Source organism: Onychomys torridus, chromosome 18 (genome assembly GCF_903995425.1).
Source record: "Onychomys torridus chromosome 18, mOncTor1.1, whole genome shotgun sequence".
NCBI lineage: Eukaryota > Metazoa > Chordata > Mammalia > Rodentia > Cricetidae > Onychomys > Onychomys torridus.
The window spans coordinates 9,787,211-9,808,527 of NC_050460.1; the positions used below are offsets into that span (position 1 = coordinate 9,787,211).

A 21,317-nucleotide genomic window follows, 5' to 3' on the forward strand; every position below is an offset into this window, starting at 1 on the left:
TAGATAGATAGGTAGATAGATATAAAGTGATGGAAGAAAAAACAGTGGTTGATAAGCCAGTAAGGTTTTGATTATTTGCTATCCTTTCTTACATATTTTGAAGTTAAAATATTTTACAATAATTGTTTTAAAATTAAAAAAATAAAACCACATATGATGCAGAAGTTCAAAAAAATACAGACAACCCTGGCTATACATTAGAAGAAACAGGGAGAAGATGAGGGATGGGGGTGTCATCAATGCATGGTGCCATGAGCTCTCTGGAAAGCCAGCTGCTGGTGACACTAGTGGATATTGTGCTGGAAAACTTTGTTTATAATGATCTTTGCACTCAAAGGAAGACTTGGTCCCAGCTACTTTGCCCCATAGTTCCGGTTTCAACAGATAATCATGTTAACTGAAGTTAGGGTTAGTTTGCTTCAGCAAGGAAGACCAGAGGTATCTCAGTAGCACCCTAGATGGATAGAATAGGGAGGAGTCTTTTATTCGTCTGGACTGGGCTGGCTTACTTAGGGAGTGGACCATGTCCCTCCCCTGCACTGTATGCTGAGCAGAGAAGCAGTCTAGGACCTGGTCCCACAGCAGTCTCTGAGGCAGAGGAAAGTGGCAGGGATTGAGAAGTCACTGGCAGGGCCCTGGCTAAAGAGAAGTGAGGCTGATGGTCACATGGTAGCAGGGGGTGGTTTGGGGAGAAACACTGTTGGGGTCTGTTTTCCCTTAGCCTGACCCCAGGTCTTACTGATTCTTTTCAAGGAGTCTGTATCTCACGACGGGCAGGATTCACTGCCACCCTCATATTCGTTGGTGCTCAGGGCTGGCTGTCATGTCTGGAGGGGGTGTTGGGCTGGTGGAGTCTGCCCTGAACAAGGGACTGGCACAGAAGGAATGGTGTGGAAGTCATGGTGCATAAGCTGACCTAAGGGTTGCGTCTTTCCTGGTGGTGGCAGGCTTTGGAAGTTTGGGCTGTGGGAGACACTGCACGTGAAGTTCATGTGTCAGTCTCTGAATCTATAGACAAAGGCGATTCTGGAGACAGGTGCTGACCAAGATTCCTTCCACCTCCCTGAAGAGGTCCTGAGGCCCCTCCTTTGGGCTTATTGAGCAACTCTGGCTGGCAGAGGCCAGTCCTGCCTCAGGAATCCTGTCTGCCCCCCTCTGAGTCACTTCCTTCTCTCTGGAACTCTATTTTTTTTCTCCTCTTTGAAGAGGGAGAATTAGACTAAATTCTCTACATAAGGTTTGAGGTGGCTTTGGGTAGACACTGTTTAGGTTTTTCATTCCAAGACAAAAACCATGAGCCTAACAACTCATGGGGGAGAAAGGTCTCTGGAGGCACGGCTCCAGAGGCTCCAGTCCATGGCTATCTGGATCCATTGCTTTGAAGCCTGTAGCTTCAAAGTGGGTACATTGTGTTAGAATAAAAATGGCTACCCATGGCTACCCTCATGGTAGACAGAAAGTGGGAGTGTCGGCAGGGGCCAGAGATTAAGGGACTGTTCCCAGTGCCTCACTTCCTACAACTAGGCCTGCTCTGGGATTCTACCACCTTCTAACAATGCCATCAAATCCATCAGAACCCTCAAGATTCCATCTTTTCTCAATGGTCCCACTAGTGGGGGGCCAGGCTTTCGACAGACAAATCTCTTGGTGGATGCTGCATACCCAAGCCCTAGGAGAAGTCAAATGGCTTCATAAGAATTTATCCTCCCTACAAAGAGAGTCATGACATGCAGAAATGCAGGAGTGTCCTGGTGTGGAGCAAGCTCTTACTCTGCGGGCAAAGACAGGCCCATTTGTATGCCTTTCCCCTTGGTGTCTTTGAGAAGTTACTGCTGTGGACTTTGGCTTCTGCCTTTCCTCATCTTCTGTTGCTTCCCTGAATGACATCCCTTCAGGCAGACACTTCAAAGCTTGGATTCCCTCCTGCCTCAGACATGTTGCATTTCCGACCTGTTCTTGTGGTCTCCCCAACGGAACACGGCCCAGCCTTGTCCCTCAGAAGGTAGGTAGGAATCGAGAGGCATCATCAAAAACCCTTGGACCTTGTTCTTCTGACCCAGGACAACCTGCCTATCTGTGGCTGCTACAGGCGTAGACAGAGCTTTTGACCTAGGGCTGACCTAGACGTACTTGTCTACCAAATGTCAAGGCTGGTGTGGTGGTCTGCTAGTGAGACCTGACACTGGTACCCACAGGTGAGTCATTCCACTTGAACAGCATGTAGGAGAAACAACGGAAGCTGTGTGGACTGGAAACACGTCTGGAGATGAGGGATCCCTTCACTCCCAGACCATGGCAGGCAGCAGAGGACATTTTCCCGGTGATGTTGGAATAAGATAAATGTGGTTATTTGGGGCCAACAAACACTTAGAGAGTACTGACAAACCCCACCTGGATCCTCCAGTTGGTTTTATTGGCCATTTCAGCACAGCCACGGATTTGTAGTGTAAAGGATTCATGGACCGCGCTGGTGGTCCCGGAACTGGATGGTGTGATGTGCACAATCTGAACCTCTCTGAGATGACTTTGTAATCTGGTGACAGCCTGTTTGATTCCCTCCTCCACCTGGAAATAAATTTGGATTAAAATGTAGATGGTTCTGAATCCCCCCCCCCTCACCCCGGAAATCCTTATGTAGAAGGAGCAGGAGTTTTCTTTTTTTTTTCCTCTTGGAGTGATTTGTGTTCAATTATCACAGCCCAGATTTTTCTACACTGCACTAGAAGCCGGAACCAGCTCCCTTGCCAGCTCCTCCCCCTCATCCCCACCCCGCCGCAGAATAACAGGGCTCCCTATGAAATTATTTTCTTCATCATTTGTGTAGTATGCGTAGCATTAGACTTATCAGTTTGCTTTAATTAAGCTTCAAAAGGGAGCTGGACCTCCGTCTTATCTCCAGCTTGCTCCTTAATTCCTTCTCCATGGTCCTTGCTGTAGGTGGGAAGTGCCTCCCATGGTCCCCGGGAGGGCCTTCCGACCCAGTGCCTTTCTCTGAACTTCCTCCAAGACAACCCTTTCCCCCTGTTCTCTGATTTCTTCAGGGAGTTAATTGCCAGTGACCTTTGAAAACAAAAATCCCCTTGGGTGTTCCTCACTGCCACAAAGTCAGAAGGGAGAACCAAGCAAGCTAGCAGGAAGCTGGGGTCGGGTAGGGTGGGGCTCACCTGCTGCCAGTGACCCCGGAGAACAGGGGGCCCTGTTTCCCGGCCTCTCTGGAAACCACACTGCTCCAAATGAGCCCTGCTCAACATAGGCCCCGATGGTTAGTGTAATCTTCCTTCTGAACCTCACATGGAGGCTATGGTGGCGGCTTTTCTCCTAGGTAATCACCGGATGGAATCTTCCCCCCAGCACCAGCTTCTGTGGACTTCATAAGGAACGCTTATACCCTGAGGGCTTTATGCGGCTTTTGATTAATAAACACAAACCCACCTTTCTAGACTGACTGGGAAACCCTTTTTTCCCTCCTGTGTGCTGCTCCTGTGTGCAGGGTCCATGAATGGGGGCTTTCAGAACTTGGCCTTTCGTGGCCAGCTATCAAAGTGTTGTTCATATCCAAATGCACCGCCTGTAGGTGTGGCCAGGGCCACCGCCACCCAAGTGGCCTCCCACGGAGCTGCTCTGATGGCCACACTGGCCACAGGAGCAGACGGTGCCGACCCAGTTTCTTCTCTGGGATGAATGCCGACCCACCAGGAGGAGGATGCAGACCACCATCAACCATTCTCCACTGATCCCTAGAATAACAAAGTTGGTCTTTACCCCCCACCCCCCCTCCTCGCCCTTTGTGGGATTCTCCCATTCAGACCCTTACTGGGGGGAAGGAAAAGGTAAAATTTTAAAGGTTTCCTGACCTAATGTTTTTCCTCTCCTCTCCCCTTATCCTTCCTCTTCTCTACATTCGCCATTCTTCATGTCATTGTGAAACTGCTTCTAGATTCTTCCTCCATATGCAGTAGTCCTAAGTTCTGAGCTATGAAAGCTTTTCTGGGACAACAGAAAGAGAAGCAAACTGTTCCAGGCTTGAGAATGCAGATGTCAGTTAGGAGATCCCTTGGGAAGCCATGGAGGGGTGTGTCCCAGGACTTATCTAGTACCCTAAGATCTAAGATTGGGCGAGGAGATCGTTGTAAGTCTAGCTAGGGAGGCCAAAAGCCAGGCGCATGGGAGCAATCAGTACCAAACCTCATTACTTCGTCTCACTGGGTCTCCAGGGAAATCCTCTTTCTAAGGAAAGAGCTCTTCACGTCTGCGGCTTCCACTTGCGTAATGTGGGGCAGAGTGTCTGAGCCAATCTAATAAGGAGGGACCTTTCATGTTGCTGGTCCACCGTGTCAGCCATCTTCACGGAGGGGAGATGTTGAGCAGCAGAAATGGAAGGCTTGGGAAATGGAGGAGAGAGGGTACTTAGCCATCTTACAGGTTTCCACCCCCATCGGTATCTCAGAGTTGGAGAGGTAGCCATTATGGACATAGTGCAGATGAACATCTTCATTTTCACCACATTACAGGGCAGCAGGGCTACTTAGATGGAGTTTCTTTCTCTCCTACCCCAGATACTTACTCCTAGGGAGTGGAAGTTGGGGGAGAGAACTGTGCATGCTGATGACTGTTCAGGGACTATCACCTGCTTGACTGTGACACAGTTCTCAGGCCTCTAGGGAATCGTGGGGAACAAAGAGGAGGGGACAGGCCTTAATTCTGGCAGCAATGGCACTATAGAATGGTGGGAGGTAGAAAGGCTCTTCCCAAAGCATGCACACTGATGGTGCCTGTGGGAATCCCCTGGTCCCCCACAGCGTCGTCTTCATGACCCAGCATGACTAGGACTCCCAGGAAACTAGAAGACACCCTTTCTTTCTTTCTTTCTTTCTTTCTTTCTTTCTTTCTTTCTTCCTTCCTTCCTTCCTTCCTTCCTTCCTTCCTTCCTTCCTTCCTTCCTTCCTTCCTTCTCTCTCTCTCTCTTTTCAATCTAGCTTTTAGGAAACAAAGTTGGCTGGTGAGAATGTGTCCCGGCCAGAAGGCCCCATGGAAGCTTCCAGACAAGGGTGTGGTCTCAGGCTCAATCACAAGCCAAGCTCCTGTGGATTTAGGGAGGGAGAGTTTGTAAACGAGGGGCCTGAAAGAAGTTAGAGGAGGTCCAAGGAAGTTGGAGGCAGGAGGGATGGGCTATAATTAAACTAGTCTTGGGGCCTGGTGCCAATTGTCAGGGTTTCCAGGCTGTACGGTGCTTTTGTTGAATGGTTCGGGTACATTGGTGGGGAATGCTTGAGAGATAGCTTTTGACCAGGCGTGGGGGACCTAGGAGCTTTGGTGTCTCTTCATTATTTCCACAGCCAACTTGCACCCAAGAGTAAAGAACCCATCAAGTCCTCCACTTGCCAAAGGGACAGTCAGAAGCCTGAGAGGAAGCAGCCAGGCCTGTAAGACGCTCTTCATTAAATGCTCTACGCTGTGTTAAGCACGTAGTTCAGGAAGACAGGCTGACTATACAGCATGGGCCAAGGAGATCGTTGTCTCTCAAAACATCCCTCAAAAATTCGGTTTTGGGGCCAGGGAGATGGCTCAGTAGGGAAAGTGTTTGCTGTGCGTTCATGCAGACCTGAGTCAAATCCCTAGAACCCATGGTTCATAACAACAAAGAAAGCCGGATGTCACCGCAGCCTTTCTGTGTGGAGATGGGAGGCAGAGACAAGAGAGTCTCCAGAACCTCTGGGGACTGCCACTCTAGTGTAACACATGGGGAAAATGGCCAAGGGTTCTTCCCTCAGAACAGGAAGGAAGGGGGAAGCAACACAAGAGGTTTCCCCCTTTCCTGCACACATGCCTCATGGCAAGTGAGCATGTGCATGCACCACACACACACACACACACACACACACACACACACACACACACACACACACCTTTTTTTAAAGCAAGGCTTTCATGAGAAACCGTTAAGCCTAGGCTTTACCCCACACATTCATGGTGTCTTTTGTCCTGCTGAGGTTCCCAGAATCCTTGCAGTGAGGAATTTCTCCGGCTTTGTTTCACTCTGAACATGACGGCCAGTGTGAGGTGATCTAAGACCCATATCCTTGTGGGCTGTGTGTACCAGTTCCTTGTCTTGTGGCTGTGAGCAAATACCTGAACCAAATGGACTTCCATCACCTTAGAAGGGTTCATCTGTAGGATTAGGAGGGGAACAGGATTAGATTGGTCACACTGTGTTCCCTATCAGCAAGCATGGAGAGATGGATACTGGTGCTCCGGCTCACTGTCACACTTTCCCTTTTGTGTTCAATCTGAGACCCTAGCCCACGGGATGCTGTGCTAGACACACTCAGAGTGGGGACCCCTCCCCACTAAGTTTCCTTGGGCATGTCCTCACAGGCGTACCTGGAAATGTGTCTTCTAGGTCATTTGGAATCCCATCAAACTGACAGTGCCATGTACTCTCATGTATTCCCCTAGGAAACTCAAGGAAACTTACAAGGTAGGACGGGGATGGGCTGCTAGGAAGAAGGAGGTGGGAGAGGGATTGATGTTGGGGAAGAAGGCTAGCACTGTAACAATCAGGAAGGCCCTGGGGTGCAGGAGGAAGCTGCCTGGCTTAGTCACCTCCCCAGGCTCAGATGGCCCCTTAGCACACCATTACTTGTGTTTCTTCCCATGCAGGGAGAGCAGAACATTGGGCCCAACCGCACTCTTGTGAGGGCGATGGGCTGACAGCAGCTGTTTGATGCCCCTCTAGATAAGCACAGAGGGAACATGTGGCTCTTGTCCCCAGAACTTGCCTTCCTTCTGTTCATTATCTTCACGGCCTCAAGATGAATAGGCAGAGGAGGGCATAGCCTGGAGTGCCACACATGAGCACCAGTGTGTGACCCTCATCTGGGATGTGCTCCTGGGAGCCTGGGGGATGATGTGGTATCTGTGGGCAGGCAGCACCTGTTCAGGGGCACAGCTGCAGTCAGAACAACGGGCATTCTTGGCTGCTGGCTGCCTCATGGCTGCCCCAAGCAGCTGCTTGGGTGCTTTCCCGTGTTCCCAAAGTGACTTGTGTGACAAGGATGCCCAGAAGCCTTGCAGAAGGAGGAGTCTTTTACTGCACCCCGAGCTCCTGGAACTAAGGCTCTGGTGTCTCTGGACTTGAGTGTCCCCACCTCAGTGTAAGGAGATGCTTTGGCTCTTTCTTTGGGCTAACAATCTAAGAGGCAGAAGCAGCAATGCAATGGAGAGAGAACTCAAGGGCTACTTGGTTTGAATTTATGAAATTAAAAAACAAGAGGTGTGGGTAGGAACCGAGGCAGCAGAGAAAGCATGAGGCTGAGGGAAGGGAAGGGAAGGGCCTGCCTCCCCACTGACCATTGACAGGCAGAGGGAAAGGTTTGCCCCGCATTTGGGAGTAAACAGTAACGCCCGGGGAATGGAATCCCCAAGATCTGAGTTCAATCCCTGGCATCCACTTGGTGGAAAAAGAGAACCGAATCTAGCCTTCTGGTGGCTACATGAGTGTTGTGGTACATTCCCCTCCCCAACCCCAGATAAAAAAGTAAATATGTAAATTTATTTTTAATATATGAAGGTTTATTTAAAGAAAAAAAAGAGAAATCAGTCAGATATTTTATAAAAGAGAAACAGACCAAGAAATCACTTAAAGGCTGTCTGAAGACATCATAGCTCACAGTGGCTGTTCTAAACAACTGAAGACACCAGGGAAGAGCCACAGGAACCACACAAAACAGAGTCCCACAAGAAAAGTGCTTATTCCTACATAATGTCTTTATGGACCTTAAAGAAGCTCACAGATTTCCAATAATGAACTCCCATCTCATCCCCATGGACAGGAGTGATGTGTGTGTGTGTACACATGTTTTTGTGGGTGTAAGTGAATCTAACAGAGGGTTTGAAAGAAAATATTTCCAGAGATTACAGTGAGTGTGGCCTGTCTCATCCCTACTCCACGGCCTGCTGTCCCTCTGGGTAGAGTTACAGCTCGCGGGAGCCCTCCCCTACGCACCTGCTCTTCTACAAGTCTAAACAGCAAATGATAGGTATGCTTGGCTTGGGCAAAAGAACATTTCCATTAGCTGTAAGTAAAAAGATAAAAATATAACAATTAAAACTTCAAAGAAAAGTTGTATAATCTTGGTTCATTAACATTTTGATGCCCCTTTCCCCTTTATTCTCATTCTGCCACTAGAAATTGAGCATTGTAGTAATTTAGACATTTCCTCCTGGAGGTAGGACAATGAGTCGTTTGGTAGAGCACTGGTCTAGCTCACACTAGGGGTCAATCCTCGGTACTGCATCAATCAAGGTTGTGGTCCCAGTGCTGAGAAGGTGGAGGCAGGAGGATTAGAAGTTCAAGGTCACCCTAGAATGCATTGGAAGTTTGAGGTTAGCCTGGGCTACTATGACCCTCCCCCCTCAAAAAATCATTTTCTTTTTTTCTGAAATGAATGAGGGAAAATTGAAAGTGTCTTTTTAAAGGTGGAGAGACCCCAGGCAGGGACCAAGGACAGGAGAAGAAGTAGAAGGGTGCCTTAGGGAGCATTGGGCTAATGCTGACCTCAGAATGGTAGAACATACCAGAACTCCCTGGTACCCTCAGGAATCAGGTCTTCCAGGATGGCCAGCATGCCAGGTTTAAGTTTGGTGTGGAGAGATCTGTCTGACCCCTGCCCTGCCCTGACTCTGGGGGACTACAGAGGTGCTGACATGTACTCTACAGCGGTCACTGTTCGGGGCTGGCATTGACATCCCCGAAAGTCGAAGAGGAGAAGCATGGTGACCCTCGGCAAGCTTTCACCTCAGAGTGGGACTTCTCTTTCCCAGTCACGCCCTCCACTGGGGACAAAAGATCCCCTTCAGGGTCTTGGGTGAAAAGAGGTGTGGGTTCCAGTGGACTCTGGTGTGGCTTTAAAAGCACATGGAGTTTCATTTCCTCCCGTACCGGAAGGTTGATCACTGGGCGCCTTCCTTGCATTTAAAAGAGAAAAATGAACATATGTATCCTTCAAGTTATGAGGACTGAGAAACCCTGTGCTGCACGTGTCAAAGGCTCTCATCTTACTTGGTCTCACGTGCTGGGCCAGTAGTGCTTTGATAATGTAAAGTGACACTGTGTTTGTAAAATGTTTGCATGGATGCTCTCAGAACCCTGCGTGAGGCCAGCGTCACAGACTGCTGCTATGGGTCTCATCTTAACACCCCTTAACTTTAATTCCAGGACATTTTCAAATGTGTACACGTGTGTGTATGAGTTTATATGGGTGTGCATGTGTGTGTATCTGCGTGTAAGTTTGTGTATATACGTGCTTGCATGTGTGTGAGTATACATACATTCATATTTTTTGTGGAGTCCAAAGGATACCTTCCAGGATCACCCTCCTTTGAGACAGGATGTCTCATTGGTCTGGAGCCCATCAATTAGGCGTTGCCAGGAGCTAGGCAGCCTTGGACCTTTCTGTCTTTGCTTTCTCAGCACAGGGATTCCAAGTCACCAAACCTAGTTTTTCATGTGGATACTGAGGGGTGAACTCATTCCATCATGCTTGTGAGGCAAGCGCTCTACTCACTGAACCATCTCTTCAGCTGACATTCCTGAGTCTTTCGGGGGATGCCACTAACCCAAGCACATCGCCTCTCTAAACTCCTGGGAAAAGTGGGGGGGGGCAATTATCAACATCATGGACACGAATCAGCCATAGCTTATTTCAGCTGGCAAGGGCTGACCAGCCCTGGAGGTCATCCAGCTCACACATGATGCTATAATTAATTTACTTGAGCATTTCACATGGGTTGAACCAATGACTCTGCCTGCCTCCCTAGCCCCGAAGGGGATGTGTAAGTCCTCAGTCAGGTCTGAGGAAAGCCCCTTCTTTCTCCTGTGATCTCTTCTTATCACTCTCTCTTCTCTAGTGTGCAGATGCCCCACATGTGAAGATCAAAAAACCGGGTTGGGGATTTAGCTCAGTGGTAGAGGGCTTGCCTAGCAAGTGCAAGGCCCTGGGTTCGATCCTCAGCTCAAAAAAAAAACAAAACAAACAAACAAAAAAAAACCACCATAGACACGAGCTTCAGTTCGAAAGGACGCACATGAACACAGAGCCCTTCTGGTAGATGTGCACCCCAAAGGAGTCTGGGACATTATAGAGGCAGAGAAGTCCAGGAGGGAGGCAGCCTCCTGGCTTCTAACCCCTGGTTACTCAGCAGGCTCTTCCCGATGCTCCCAGGATGGAGGGTGGCAGGGAGCCACTTCGACTCTCTCCCCATGTCATCAGAACGTCATGTTGACTCACAGCCAGATCTGGAGGAAAATTTACAGAAGTCAGGAAATCCCCAACACATGCTCTCATTTCACCTTCTGCTAACCCTGCGGAGAAAGCATAGGTAGGGTTAGACAGCAGGCCATTTCTAAAAGGGAAAAAAAAAAAATCAAAGCATGGCTGTTGCCGCTGCATGCCTGTGCTGGGGCGCAGAGTCCTGACAGGCTGGCTGAAGTCACAGAATCGGCCTCAGCCTGGTGCCCTGAGGGTAGCCAGGTCTGGTCTGATTCTCCATCCTGCATTTGTACTGTTTTGCAGAAGCCCCTATCACCCCCCTTTCCTTGGCTTTGACTCCCCATAGCGACCAGCATCTTTCCTTTTGGGCGACACTAGATGCCCAAGGCTCCTCCTTCCAATGGAGAAGGCCAAATATAGAGTCAGGGCTGCTCATTTGAGCTGTGTATATAATTGAGCCTGGCACTGGAGGTTATCATTAGGAAGAATGGCATGGATGTATAAAAAGGGGAGGCTGGACCCAAATTAGAAAAGAGGTCCCCAGGGAGAGATACAGCAGTTTGGCTCAGAGGTGTGCCTTCAGAAGGAGCCTTGGAAGGAAAAAGCGTGGGTTAAGAAAAGTAACTTCCTAGGACTCTTTGGGAAGTTAGGGTGGGCACTGCCATCTCTCAAGACTGTGGCAGGTCTTGGAAGCAGGCTGTGCTCTGGGGTTGTTTGCAGCATGGGAAAAAGACGTATCCAATGGGTATCCATGTACCAAGTGCCTCATTTTGTCTTCTGAGACAGTGGAGGGCCCTGGAGGACCTAGTTCTCACCTCTGCTCCACCCATGACTTCCCAAGAATCCCTGTGTAAAATTGTGCTGTGCTGAGCTTGGGGAACAGAGACCATCACCTCCCCACATTTCCAGATGGAGTGTCCTGCTGTTCATCCAAAATGTGGGGGAGAGGTTGGCAAAGGCCATCATGGAATTGACTGGGTGTGCTTGCCCTGGCAGAGCTGGTGAGTGGCCACGTGTATGCACACCTGTCACTCTTGGCATCTTTGGAGGTCCTTTAAGTTTGCCATGTGAAGGAAGAGCTTCGGGGGCGGGAGGGGGGCACTAACCCTATGTGGCCAGGCACTGAGCTATGCAGTCCACCCAACAGTCCTGGCAACCTCCTTCTCCTGTTGGCTCATGCCAGGGTTGGCATGGTAGGTTTCCGGCTGTTCCCCAGCGGCTCGCCAGACAGTCTCTCCTAACATTCCTAGTGGTGTCCTGGCTCCATGTGACCCTGGGTTCTAATATTCTTGGGCTCCTTCAGACTATACAGCTGGCTGCTCTCCGGCCTGCCTGGCCTTGTTAAAGGCAAAACGCCGTCTTTTACAGCCTGCTCTTCCCGTCAAGTTCATTGGGCAGCCTGCTTTTTTACAAGGGAGATGGCCCTTTGGATGATCTCTTGCCTTGGTGGGCAGGGAGCCTGGGCTTCTGTGGGGTCCTTGGGACCTAGCCTTAGAATTGTTTTTCTGCTTTTCTGCTAGTTTAGAACGTGAAGTTCAAAGGTGAGGGGTTCTGTGGGAAGGGTTAACGGGGTTCTTTTGGGATTTATTCAACCCTGGAGACCGATAGGACTGAGGAATATAACCTATTTTCAACATTCTCTTCCTGATCCAAGGTCCATTATGGTGTATAATAGCTTTTGCATTCTGTGCCTTTCTTTCCTCATAGGAAAGAAAAGTTCATGGCAAAGAACATGTAGGTTGTGCAAAATCTTGCATCCCCACCAAAAGCTATTGCACATAGCCTTGTGGAGTCTCTGTCTGTACGACACCTGGAGATACCTTCCACACACTGAATGTACCAGCTATGTTAAGAGGTGGCAGAGTAGCCCTCTGTAAGTGAGTACAAACACTTGGCTTGAGGCTTGAGAAACAATTCCACAAAACCCACACTGGCTTTTATTGCATGGTGATGTATAAAGACCACGGCAGCTAGCCGGAGACATTCACAGAGTTTCCTTTTTTTCCTGAATTTCAGGCTATTCCTGGAAAAATCATTGTTTCAGATATTAGTAGTCCAGATCCTCTTTGGGTCCTCCATCACAGTGTCTTTGGTGCTCACTAGAAAGTCAAGCATTCCTATACATTTCGGCTTTCTGCCTTCAGGTGCCAGCTGGCAGCAGAAAAATCTTGAAGAAGCAAATTATACCAAATTATGTATCACATGCCTACTTAAGCTCAATGGTGGCCTCCACTGCATGGTTAAATATGGCATTCCTTGGGTTACTAGGAAACTCCCTTGGCCTTCTGTTCCTGTGTGTGTGTGTGTGTGTGTGTGTGTGTGTGTGTGTGTGTGTGTGTTGTACATGTTCCTGCATATCTGTGTGCCTGTATGTGAGTACATGTGGGGACCAAAGGTCAGTGTCATGTGTCTTTCTTGGTTGCTCTTCACCTTATGTCTCCCACTGAGCCTGAGTTCAGGTACTGGTCCAGATTCATCGGACAATGAGCTCCAGGGAGCTGCCCATCCCCTGCCTACGGTGTTGGGAGTGTTGCCGTGCCCAGATGTTTATGTGGGTTCTGGAGGGTCCGAGTGCAGTCCTCATGCATGCTTACCAAGAATTTCACCTATTGAGTTCCCCCACCCACAACCCGACTTCCTTTTTATGGGGACCTTCTGCCCTTTGCCCTCTGCAGGCTAGCCATTCCTAATTGAGCATTTGGGACCCAGGATTGGGGGAGCTGTTCTATCCTTGGGGACCTCCTAGGGTGCTTCACCCACACTGGATCCCTAACAGCCTCAGCAGCAGGTTACTTATTCGATCAGTTGATGGGCAGTTATAGAATTGTACGCATAGATATGTTCTCCAGTGCCAGGGCAACATTGTGGACCTGGATGTCACAAATTCCCCTCTTTTGTCAAAATTTCCCTGTTTTATGTCCACAAGCAAAGTGTGTTCCACATTAAGGTGGTGTTACTATCATTCTTAGGTGTGCGGTTTGCTGATACTGAGTGTGTTCACGTCACGGTACAGCCACCACCACCGCCTCTCTCCAGAACTTCCGTATTCTCCCAGCTGAAGGTCTGTGCTTGTTAAACACCGTTCACTCCCCAGCACTAGGCACCTGCCACACCCTTTCTGTCTCTGTGCATTGTCTATTCCATCTAAGGGATCCACATGGTATTTAATGTATTCGCTTCTGTGACATTATTTAGTGTCAAGGTATAGCCATGGTGTAGAAGGTATCTGGGTTTTCTTCCTTTTCAGGGTGCAATAGTATCTTTTGTATGTGAACACCACATTTCATTTATCCTTCTCTGCCACAGTGGACATGTTTGTTGCCCTTTGCCCATTGTGAATCATGTAGCTGATACCCTAAGTGCACAGACTCCATTTACTTCATGTTATGGGCCACAGGAAAACGTAATGAAATCCAGCTACTATTACAAAAGCTTCTACTTGGAAAGGTCAAGCCATGGCTTAAGAAGTCTTGGTGATATTTTAACTTTTGTATATATGTATTAGCTGATTCCTGCAGTGATTTCCTTGTATGCTATGTAAACATACAAGTGTATTTTAGCTGAAATACCTATCAAGCATCCAAGGCCAAGTGATCTCCTGAATTAAGGTAAATTAAGCTCGTCTGACCCTCCTTTTTTATACAGCCTTTATAAATATATGGTATTTATACTGACATTATAGACTCCTAACATTTACCTAACCACCCCTAGGAATATAGTTTGAGCAAATAAATTCCCCTTTTCTGATATATTAACCCATTTTAGCTCTTAGTTGACCTCCTCCTTTAACCACTCCCCCTTTGGGTTTAGAAAAAAGCCTGATGGTCACTGCCTGAGGAAAACTCTCATCTGCCTTTATGACCCTATAAGATTTCAAGCCTGGTGACCTTGCTCTGCCAGAGGATCACTATTGCTTGGGTTTATAACTGAACACCTCAGAGACTTGGGGAGAACTGGGAGGTATAAGGAGACTTAGAGGAGGGTCTTGACTGGAGAGGAACTAGATGGAAGATGAGGAGGAGCTAGGTGGGGAAGAACGAGATGGGAAAGACCAAGACGGGGCAGAACTAAGGTGAGCGAATTAAGATAGAACTTAGAGGGGGCAGCAGATGAAGGTAGAGAGAAATCAGGCAAGAAAGGAGCTAGGCTTGAGAGCAGAACTGAGGCTGTGTAGAGAGATTTCATCCCCGAGGAACACAGTAGACGGACTAAGAGCTCGGTGTGCTCAGATTCCTTTCCTGAATATAATTCTCCCAATTAGCAGCTTCTCTTCTGGGCCCCTGGAAAGAAGATTATTAAGGCAGGTCCTATAACACTATTCGGGAACTTGAGTATCTTTCTTTCCTTGAAGAAACCCTGAGCAGGGGTTCCCTCGGCTACACCCAGGCTGTGTGGCTGCCTCCCTCTCCTTCTAGCACCATCTTTTCATTGGCTCAGGGGCTGATTAGGACCCGTCTCCTTTGCCCAGGAGAGTGAAAGGCTGGGTAGCTTACACAGACACCGGTACTCATGATGCTTTCCCGTGTGACTCCTTGGCACATCGCCAGGAATGGAGACCACAGATTTTCCACGTGCTCAGTCTTCGAACCCTTCAGCAGTGGGGCAGTGCTCACGGGAGAGACAGTGGATGTATCTATCACCTGCGGCCATGGTCACTTCTGCCTGGCTCTGTGGGCTGTAGCAGAGGCTTGCCTCAGTAACCTCAGCTAGCTCACCCCTTCTGAAGCTGCACACTACACTGCTTTGGTGAGGCAGATTTTTAGATAGCAAAATTGACTGCACACACACACACACACACACACACACACACACACACACACACACAGAGAGAGAGAGAGAGAGAGAGAGAGAGAGAGAGAGAGAGACAGACAGACAGACAGACAGAGAGAGAGAGACAGAGACAGAGAGAGAGACAGAGAGACAGAGAGACAGAGAGACAGAGAGACAGAGAGAGACAGAGAGACAGAGAGACAGAGAGACAGAGAGGCATGTGCACACACAGACTCATCACAAATGTTTCTTCTCCACTATTTCCTACTTCATATACTCTTGCCCTTCTTCCCATGGAATAGCCTTTCTAGGCATCAGCCACCTGCTCTGGGTCAGGGTGTTGGGTACCTCACAGAGCTGAGTATCAGTTTCCTCCGTGGCATGAGATTAATAGAATGCATACAGAGTTGCCCACAAAGACTGGTGGAGTGAATGCATGACTGTGTACTTAGTGAGAACTCAGTAAACATGGGTCTTTTCTGTGAGTGCAGCCCATGTCACCTTAGGAACTCCAGCCTGTCTCATGCCTGTCCCTGAACCCTACCGTCCTTTCCCAGTGAGGTGTCCTGGCCATGCTCTCCTGCTGAGCCATGCTCCTGGGAGATGTCTGCTGAGAACTCAGGATGGAACTGAGTCAGAGGTCTGTATAGGCTTGACTCACCAAGTCTTCAAACCAGAAGATTGTCTGGTGGGGCTCATGACGTTCCTGGAAAAGAAAAGAAGTGGATATTACTGGGCTGAGTTCATCAGACGCTTCTTCAGCCCTCTCTGAGTGTCTGATGTACTGAAGGGAGTGGGCAGCCTTCCAGCCAAGTCTGAACCATCAAAGGCCAGGGCCCAGATGCAGAGCTGAGTCTCTGTGTCTTCAGATACCTCATGCCCTTCCCCCAGACCTGCTCCCCTGCAGGCCCCAGGCTAGAGAGTTTCCCGCCCTCCAGGCCCCTGGGAAAATGTTTCCAAGGGCTGTCTCTGCCGAGGTGTGTCAGAACTGAGTCTTGCTGGAGGCCTGGGTGTGTCTGGGAAAAGGCCACCCAGACTCCAGAGAACAAGAAAGGGAAAGTTCCCAGTCTGGAGCCTTGAGCTGAGACCATTTCTCTGATCCTTCTCTCCTCATCCCCCATCCCCCACATGTCCTGGCCCTATACCACTTGTCCTCTCCACAACCTAGATGCCTTTCCAGAGCTCCCCCTGAGCAAAACCCACTGCTGTGCTGTGATTTCTCATCTATGGCTGTCACCCTAACCCACCTGTTAGAGAGTCAGAGACAGACAGACAGACAGACAGACAGACGAGAACACAAGTCCTAAAAGTTGTCGAGGTACTTTGTTCTCTGCTCTATCACTCTTACAGTATTTTCACCTCCTCCTCATGGTGAGAGCAGACTGTTTGAGCTCCAGCCCTTGAGCCCAGGACCCCAGGAAGGAGGAATTGAGTCTACTTGAGTCTGTGTGCGCACAGTTGACTTGGCTACAACTGTGAAGGAGACAGGAAATGGGATCTTTATTCTGAGTGGATGTATTAGTTAGCTTTATATTGCTGTGACAAAGCTCCCCTCAAGAGCCACTTCGAAGGAAGGGTTGTTTTTGGCTCATGGTTTTCAGGGATACAGTCCATCATGGTGAGGAAGCGTGGATGCAGGAGCCTGAGGCAGCTGATCACATCGCAGCCACGGGCAGGAAGCAGAGAGAAATGGAAGGCTGGTGTTCAGCTCACTTCTCTTTTTTTTTTATTCACTCTGGGACCTCAGCCTACAGGACCTTACAAATGGGTCTTTCCTCCTCAGTTCAGCCTACCAGGAAACACCTCATAGACATGCCCAGTGCTGTGCCTCTTAGGTGGTTCCAAGTCTGGTCAAGTTGACAGTGAATGTGAACCATCATGGTGATCCTGGCTCATCTACAGTGGAGCAGGGAGGGGAAGATATGGGCCACAATTGACAGTTCATTCCATGTGCTGCATGCCGACTCCTCTGACTCCTGAGCCTCATGTCACCATGTATTTTCTTCTCAAACTTGCTATATAGCCAAGGACTGTGAACTTCTGATGTTCTGGAGAGCTAGAATCATAGGCAGGCATCTGCTTTATATGGTTTTGGGAACTGAACCCAGGGCATCATGGATGCAAGGCAAGTACTCTAGGAATCTAACGCCAATCCCAGGCTTCTGGCTGTCATTTTTATTTCCCAGTCCCGTTAGGTTCTTGAAAATTCTTGAAAGATTTTCCATGTTCTGATGTTTTAGCTGCAAGAACAACAGGGGCTTTTCCTCCTTAGGGCTGAGGAAGGCTGAGCAGGGCTCTTTCCTCCAAGGCTTTGCTGGGTTTGGGTTGATCATATCCCAGAGACATCAGCAACACTAACCTCATGAATCATATTTGCTTTCCAGCTTGCCTCTCTACCCTAGTTAGTGCAGTACCTATAAACACACATTGAACACCTTAAGCTCATCTAATTGGTCCATAGGTTTGCTGATCAAAGTGGGTCCCCCAAGCAGCAGAATCCACAGCACCTAGAAATGAGGGTATTTCTAGGATTCCTTCCCTGGGGAGATAGCAAAGCATTTCTCCCTCTTCAGGTGAGGGCCCCAACAACAGAGCAGGGATGGGATGTTATTTATATGATTGTGGGTGACTGCAATGCAGCTAAAACAGAAAGATTCTTTCAGCCAGAATGATGGCTTCCCTGAAGACACACAGATGGAGACCCTCCTCTTCATGTAACTTCCAATCAGTGTGCATCCTTCCACAGGCTACATATTCCACAGGCACTTGGGGAGTTCACAGGATATATTGGGTTGTCTCCTGTTGCTGTGATAAATCCCATGATCAGTAGCAACTTGGGGAGGAGAGGGCTGATTTCATCTTTCAGCTCCGAGTCCATTCTGAAAGTCAGGGTGGGAACCCAAGGCAGGAAGCAGGAGGCAGGAGCTGATGCAGAGACCATGGAGGAGTGCTGCTTACTGGCTTGCTTTTCATGGCTGGCTCAGTTTGCTTACTTACAGAACTCAGGACAACCTGCCCCTGAAGGGCATCACTCACAGTTGCCTGGGTCCCCCTATATTCTCTTTTCATCAAGTAAGTGCTGCACAGACTTGCCTCTAGGTCACTCTGATGGAGGCAATTGTTCAGCTGAGGTTCTCTCTTCCCAGGTGACTCCAGCTTGTGTTAAGTTGACTAAAAACAAAACAAACAAACAAACAAACAAAACAAACAACAACAAAAAAACAGAACGTGAGGCCAAATGCAATTAGGATTGAATGACATACAAATGGCCTGGGGGGGGGTACAGTAGGGAGTGGCCAGAATCTCAGGTTAGGGTCTAATGACCCTCCCAGGAAGAATTAACAGCCAAGGAGCCCCATCTCAGCCATATCTCACAAGCAGCCAAGGCCACTTTGATGATTGTGGTTGTTTTGCATTCTACAGTTCAGGGTCTTAGGTGCCATCCTTGACCAACTTAGTCCTAATTTGCTCTTCAACTGGGGAATGCCATGGATATTCAAGTTTGAAACCACTTCTCTAGAACATTCTGTATGGTGTATTTCTCTTTGATTTTTCACAGAGATCTCTTGTCTGTTACAAGAGTTGGAGACACAAAGCTAATATCTTTCCTGGGAAGGTTGGTGTAAACAGTTTGCAAAGGTTCTCTTTCATCATTTCCAACTCCACAGCAATTGTGTTCCCGACACACGTGTGATTCTCGCTTTGTACAGTATGATCCCAGAAGCCTGGGTGAAACTGAGGGGGAGTTGAGGAGAGGCCCTTCAAATTCAAAGCTGAACTTCTCTTAAGAGACCTTCTCAGACATGTTGGTGACTTTGCTCAAAGGTTGTCAGCTGAGGAATGAGTTCATCTCTGGCTTTGGTCAGACATGGTTCCCAACCACACAAACCGGATAGCTGAGCATCTGGGTCCCATGAACAATGGAAGGACCTTGTCGATGCTGAAGTCAGGATTGATGTGGGATACAGCCTTTACCATATGTCTAAAGGGGACCTCTCTGAGGGTCAGCCAATGGCCAGACAGAGCAGTCTACCACAGAGAATGGAGAGCTTATTTCCTGGTATGTTCATGCTTCCTTGGTCGCTCTCACCAGACACCCTTCTTGGGTGACTACAGAGGGACCCCAGCACATGCTACCTTTGCAGAGCTTGGAGTCACCAAAGGGTAGAGCCAAGGAGACACAGGGCATAGAAAGCAAGAGCAAATACTTGTAGGAATTGAAGAAGGGGCCTCAGACACTTGACTTCAAGTGACGCTCAGACCCATTGTAGAGTGAACATGGAGTGTGCACTCACAAGTAGCTACTGTGTTTGCTGAGGCTGCTGAGGCAGGTCATCTGTCTAGATGTGGGCCCTTTGATGGTGGGAGATTGGTAACCTTGTTATCATGCCTATTAGTAGAGAGCTGTTGTTCTCTTCCTACCTGAAGTTTCAAGGGCTCAGGAGAGGGCTAGCACAGGGAGGGGTCTGCATGGTGGTGACACACAGCACTGCCATGAGCTGCAGACTGGACAGCATATTAGTCCTGAAGGGTCATTGGACCCTCTTATATCGATGGGGAAATGAAGCCGACTACCCAAGGAGGAGGGATAGGATTTCCTCAGAATTCCTCAGTATCGTCTGTCCCAGCAAGAATCAGCATAAGCTCTTCCAAGGTTGTCTTGAGTCCCCAGTGTTGCTGGCAAGTGTGTGTGTGTGTGTGTGTGTGTGTGTGTGTGTGTGTGTGTGTGTGGTCATCTGTCCAGCACAGTGCTTCTGAGATCCTGGGCTGGGCTCCCACACTGCCCACTTCCTTCTCAGGACACATCCAGCTTCGAAGTCCACTCCCCCTTGTTGGATGTCCCTCTGAGTGGTAGGAGTCACAGTTCCACATTTTTGCTCATTTCCTTAGCACCTAATGTGTGACTGATCATAGAGATAACACAAATGCCCAAGTGACCTTTTCCTTCTTCTTCCTTGACAGATTCAGAGCCCAGTACCTTGGACTCACAGTCTTCTACCACCCTCTTCCTGTCCTCGGAGGAGCCAGGCCCCTCTACAGCGGCACTGCCATCTCCATCCTCCTCCTGTGAGCCCCAGGCCTTCTCCCCGAGCCCAACCATGTTACCCTCTCTCCTGCCACCCCTGTCTACTCCCTCTACAGCCCCGGGCCCCTGTATCCCTCGGCGCACGGGGCTCTACACCATTGTCACCTCCTCCCCAGAGGCTGCACCCCACCTTGTTGACTGGCTGCCCAGCTGCCCCTCTGCCACCTCTCCTGGTATCCAAGGCAAGGATCGTGAGCGGCCACAGCCTGTGTTGGCCCCATCTTCAGCTTCAGAGAGGGGCCACAGTCAGCACCCAGGCTCTGCCAGGGATGGTCATGCCAAGGATTCTAAAGTCTCTCCACCTCCCTGTGCCCCTGCAGCCACTGCTGCCACCTTGGAGGCCAATGTTGGGGACATCTTGGTGGAGCTTCGGACAATGAATGGCCACCTGGACATCATAGCAAAGGCCCTCACTAAATTAGCTTCTTCTCTGGTACCCCAGTCCCAGCCTGTGCCTGAAGCACCAGATACCAATTAGAGGAGTCCTGGATCTCCCAAAACAAAAGGATGCTGAGGGTACCACTCATGCCTGCTTCTCTGATACTATCTCTGACGGAGACAAGCAAAATCAGTGGAAGAGCCAGTTACAAAGCTAGGTTTGCTTACAGAATGGATGCCCTTGGCCTGTCACTCAAAGGACAGCGCATCTCAGGCTGGCTCCAGGAGCCCTGACATGTTGTAGCCTCTCTGTGTTTTCCTCCACCTTCTCTTGATTTAAGTTCCTGGTAAATCACTTCCAGAAGATGGTGGCAGGTCCTGGATCAAGGTGATGGAAGAAGCAGTGTTTCCCTCCCAATCCTCTGAGGCAAGAGATGAGATGAGATACTGTCATGAACCCCCCCCACCACCACCACCGCCACCACCGCCACCACCGCCACCACCGCCACCACTGCCCAGGACACCTCCAGCGTTCCTTTCTTGAGACGTTAATGGTGTGTCCACCTCCAGTGGATTTCACATACCTCTGTTTAAAAGCATCTTTGGAAAAAGAAATTAAATTTTCTCATTTATATCTATGTTTTAAAAAGTTTGGGAAATAGAGGAGGGGAAAAGCAAGGACATGGCAGAAAAACTGTGTGGGTTATTTAAGTCTTTCTTGTGAATGAGAAAGCATCTGGGTCATGAATAAAGTGTGTGTCTATACTCTCTGAGTGCTGGCTTCTGGACTCCCCTCCTCTGCTCACTTTCAT

General features: G+C 49.1%; 1 protein-coding gene across 1 annotated transcript in view; it reads left to right on the plus strand.

Annotated features, from left to right (window-relative positions):
* Runx2 (RUNX family transcription factor 2) overlaps positions 1–20,994 on the plus strand; it is a 238,993-nt gene extending 217,999 nt beyond the window's left edge. Inside the window, exon 6 of the mRNA XM_036167197.1 lies at positions 20,004–20,994. Within this exon, the coding sequence (XP_036023090.1) occupies positions 20,004–20,605 (602 nt within the window). The 3' untranslated portion in view covers positions 20,606–20,994. The remainder of the gene's footprint in view (positions 1–20,003) is intronic.
* Positions 20,995–21,317: the final 323 nt, after the last annotated feature.